The 4,846-nt window shown below is 50.0% G+C and overlaps 1 protein-coding gene across 1 annotated transcript; it reads right to left on the minus strand.

Annotated features, from left to right (window-relative positions):
• Nucleotides 1-2,088: 2,088 nt before the first annotated feature.
• LOC140894801 (uncharacterized) lies at nt 2,089-3,942 on the minus strand. The gene is made up of 2 exons (XM_073329080.1): nt 3,197-3,942; nt 2,089-2,609 (listed from the first exon to the last, which is right to left on the minus strand). The coding sequence occupies exons 1-2, from the start codon at nt 3,777-3,779 to the stop codon at nt 2,089-2,091; spliced, it is 1,104 nt and encodes a 367-aa protein (XP_073185181.1). The 5' UTR covers nt 3,780-3,942.
• Nucleotides 3,943-4,846: the final 904 nt, after the last annotated feature.

Genomic DNA, 4,846 nt, shown 5'->3' on the forward strand with positions numbered 1-4,846 from the left:
TGGGTTGATATCCCAATGCCTGATGGGGCTAAAACATTGTCGCAGGTGGTTCTGGGTACATATCGTCAGGACCCCGTTCCCACCCTCCCTCCCCCCGTGAAAGCAAGGGCAGACAATCATTTCGCGCCTTTTTTGTCTGCTGCCAGCCAAAGATGTAAAGGATAGATGGAGTGGGTCAGAACAAGAAATAGACCAGATTTGTTTTGTACTCATTTTCCTCCTCCCCTGTCTAGATCACACTGCAGTCAGTCACAGAGAAGGCGCAGCGAGGTTAATCTAGCCATGTATCAATCAGAGGCCAGGCTAACCTCCTTGTTCCAATAACAACGATAACTTTGGTGCACCATTTCTTATTGGAACCCTCCGTGCAGTCCTGCCTGAAATACTCCTTGATGTACAGGCACACCCTTTGTTGATTTTAGCTCCCTGAAGCCAACCCTGTAAGCCGTGTCGTCAGTCGCCCCTCCCTCCGTCAGAGCAACGGCAGACAATTGTTCCACGCCTTTTTTCTGTGCGGACGCCATACCAAGGCAAGCATGGAGGCCGCTGAGCTCATTTTGGCAATTAGGAGCACATCAACCACCACACGCATTATCCAGCAGTATATGCAGCACCAGAACATGGCAACGCGATACCGGGCGAGGAGGCGATGTCAGCGCGGTCCCGTGAGTGATCAGGACATGGACACAGATTTCTCTGAAAGCATGGGCCCTGCCAATGCATGCATCATGGTGCTAATGGGGCAGGTTCATGCTGTGGAACGCCGATTCTGGGCTCGGGAAACAAGCACAGACTGGTGGGACCGCATAGTGTTGCAGGTCTGGGACGATTCCCAGTGGCTGCGAAACTTTCGCATGCGTAAGGGCACTTTCATGGAACTTTGTGACTTGCTTTCCCCTGCCCTGAAGCGCATGAATACCAGGATGAGAGCAGCCCTCACAGTTGAGAAGCGAGTGGCGATAGCCCTGTGGAAGCTTGCAACGCCAGACAGCTACCGGTCAGTTGGGAATCAATTTGGAGTGGGCAAATCTACTGTGGGGGCTGCTGTGATGCAAGTAGCTCACGCAATCAAAGATCTGCTGATATCAAGGGTAGTGACCCTGGGAAATGTGCAGGTCATAGTGGATGGCTTTGCTGCAATGGGATTCCCTAACTGTGGTGGGGCTATAGACGGAACCCATATCCCTATCTTGGCACCAGAGCACCAAGCCGGCGAGTACATAAACCGCAAGGGGTACTTTTCGATAGTGCTGCAAGCTCTGGTGGATCACAAGGGACGTTTCACCAACATCAACGTGGGATGGCCGGGAAAGGTGCATGATGCTCGCATCTTCAGGAACTCTGGTCTGTTTCAAAAGCTGCAGGAAGGGACTTTCTTCCCAGACCAGAAAATAACTGTTGGGGATGTTGAAATGCCTATATGTATCCTTGGGGACCCAGCCTACCCCTTAATGCCATGGCTCATGAAGCTGTACACAGGCAGCCTGGACAGTGGTCAGGAGCTGTTCAACTACAGGCTGAGCAAGTGCAGAATGGTGGTAGAATGTGCATTTGGACGTTTAAAGGCGCGCTGGAGCAGTTTACTGACTCGCTTAGACCTCAGCGAAACCAATATTCCCACTGTTATTACTGCTTGCTGTGTGCTCCACAATATCTGTGAGAGTAAGGGGGAGACGTTTATGGCAGGGTGGGAGGCTGAGGCAAATCGCCTAGCTGCTGGTTACGCGCAGCCAGACACCAGGGCGGTTAGAAGAGCTCAGGAGGGCGCGGTACGCATCAGAGAAGCTTTGAAAACCAGTTTCATGACTGGCCAGGCTACAGTGTGAAAGTTCTGTTTGTTTCTCCTTGATGAAACCCCCCGCCCCTTGGTTCACTCTACTTCCCTGTAAGCTAACCACCCTCCCCTCCTCCCTTTAATCACCGCTTGCAGAGGCAATAAAGTCATTGCTGCTTCACAGTCATGCATTCGTTATTCATTCATCACACAAATAGGGAGATGACTACCAAGGTATCCCAGGAGGGGTGGTGGAGGAGGGAAGGAAAATGCCACACAGCACTTTAAGCACAGCACTTTAAAAGTTTACAACTTTAAAATTTATTGAATGACAGCCTTCTTTTTTTTGGGCAATCCTCTGTTGTGGAGTGGCTGGTTGGCCGGAGGCCCCCCCACCGCGTTCTTGGGCGTCTGGGTGTGGAGGCTATGGAACTTGGGGAGGAGGGCGGTTGGTTACAGAGGGGCAGCAGTGGCAGTCTGTGCTCCAGCTGCCTTTGCTGCAGCTCAACCATACACTGGAGCATTCTGGTTTGGTCCTGCAGCAGCCTCAGCATTGAATCCTGCCTCCTCTCATCACGCTGCCGCCACATTTGAGCTTCAGCCCTGTCTTCAGCCCGCCACTTACTCTCTTCAGCCCTCCACCTCTCCTCCCGGTCATTTTGTGCTTTCCTGCACTCTGACATTATTTGCCTCCACGCATTCGTCTGTGCTCTGTCAGTGTGGGAGGACAGCATGAGCTCGGAGAACATTTCATCGCGAGTGCGTTTTTTTTTCTTTCTAAACTTCACTAGCCTCTGGGAAGGAGAAGATCCTGTGATCATTGAAACACATGCAGCTGGTGGAGAAAAAAAAAGGGACAGCGGTATTTAAAAAGACACATTTCATAAAACAGTCGCTACACTCTTTCAGGGTAAACCTTGCTGTTAACATTACATACATAGCACATGTGCTTTCGTTACAAGGTCGCATTTTGCCTCCTCCCACCGCGTGACTACCCCCTCAACCTTCCCCCCTCCCTGTGGCTAACAGCGGGGAACATTTCTGTTCAGCCACAGGCAAACAGCCCAGCAGGAATGGGCTATACTGAGTGTCCCTGAAGAAAAGCACCCTATTTCAACCAGGTGACCATGAATTATATCTCACTCTCCTGAGGATAACACAGAGAGAGAAAGAACGGATTTTGGTTGAATGCCAGCAAACATACACTGCAATGCTTTGTTCTACAGTGATTCCCGAGTATGTGTTACTGGCCTGGAGTGATAAAGTGTCCTACCATGAAGGACGAAATAAGGCTGCCCTCCCCAGAAACCTTTTGCAAAGGCTTTAGGACTACATCTAGGAGAACCGCAAATGCCAGGGCAAAGTAATCCTTTCACATGCTTGCTTTTAAACCATGTATAGCATTTTAAAAGGTACACTCACCAGAGGTCCCTTCTCCGCCTGCTGGGTCCAGGAGGCAGCCTTGGGTGGGTTCGGGGGGTACTGGCTCCAGGTCTAGGGTGAGAAACAGTTCCTGGCTGTCAGGAAAACCGGTTTCTCCGCTTGCTTGCTGTGAGCTATCTACAACCTCCTCCTCATCATCATCTTCTTCGTCCCCAAAACCTGCTTCCGTATTGCCTCCATCTCCATTGAAGGAGTCAAACAACACGGCTGGGGTAGTGGTGGCTGAACCCCCTAAAATGGCATGCAGCTCATCATAGAAGCGGCATGTTTGGGGCTCTGACCCAGAGTGGCTGTTCGCCTCTCTGGTTTTCTGGTAGGCTTGCCTCAGCTCCTTCAGTTTCACGCGGCACTGCTTCGGGTCCCTGTTATGGCCTCTGTCCTTCATGCCCTGGGAGATTTTCACAAAGGTTTTGGCATTTCGAAAACTGGAACGGAGTTCTGATAGCACGGATTCCTCTCCCCAAACAGCGATCAGATCCCGTACCTCCCGTTCGGTCCATGCTGGAGCTCTTTTGCGATTCTGGGACTCCATCATGGTCACCTGTGCTGATGAGCTCTGCATGGTCACCTGCAGCTTGCCACGCTGGCCAAACAGGAAATGAGATTCAAAAGTTCGCGGTTCTTTTCCTGTCTACCTGGCCAGTGCATCTGAGTTGAGAGTGCTGTCCAGAGCGGTCAGAATGGAGCACTCTGGGATAGCTCCCGGAGGCCAATACCATCGAATTGTGTCCACAGTACCCCAAATTCGAGCTGGGAACGTCGATTTAAGCGCTAATCCACTTGTCAGGGGTGGAGTAAGGAAATCGATTTTAAGAGCCCTTTAAGTCGAAATAAAGGGCTTCACTGTGTGGACGGGTGCAGGTTTAAATCGATTTAACGTTGCTAAATTCGACCTAATGTCCTAGTGTAGACCAGGGCTTAAAGAGATATCTCCCTATTAGGCAAGTGGGTTACCTACACATCACCTTTGAGGCACAGGTTAGGTGCATATATTCATAGATTCATAGATGCTAAGGTCAGAAGGGACCATTATGATCATCTAGTCCAACCTCCTGCACAACACAGAGCACAGAATCTCACCCACCCACTCCTGCAAAAAACCTCTCACCTATGTCTGAGCTATTGAAGTCCTCAAATCATGGTTTAAAGACTTCAAGGTGCAGAGAATCCTCCAGCAAGTGACCCATGCCCCATGCTACAGAGGAAGGCAAAAAAAAACTCAGGGCCTCTGCCAATCTGCCCTGGAGGAAAATTCCTTCCTGACCCCAAATATGGCCATCAGCTGAACCCTGAGCATATGGGAAGACTCACCAGCCAGATACCCAGGAAAGAATTCTCTGTAGTAACTCAGATCCCACCCCATCTAACATCCCATCACAGGCCATTGGGCCTATTTACCATGAATATTTAAAGATCAATGAACTGCCAAAATCATGTTATCCCATCATATCATCTCCTCCATAAACTTATTGAGTTTAATCTTGAAGCCAGATAAGTCTTTTGTCACCACTGCTTCCCTTGGAAGGCTATTCCAGAACTTCACTCCTCTGGTGGTTAGAAACCTTCCTCTAATTTCAAGTCTAAACTTCCCAATGGCCAGTTTATATCCATTTGTTCTTGTGTCCACAT

This window comes from Lepidochelys kempii, chromosome 1, assembly GCF_965140265.1.
Source record: "Lepidochelys kempii isolate rLepKem1 chromosome 1, rLepKem1.hap2, whole genome shotgun sequence".
In the NCBI taxonomy this organism is placed as follows: domain Eukaryota; kingdom Metazoa; phylum Chordata; order Testudines; family Cheloniidae; genus Lepidochelys; species Lepidochelys kempii.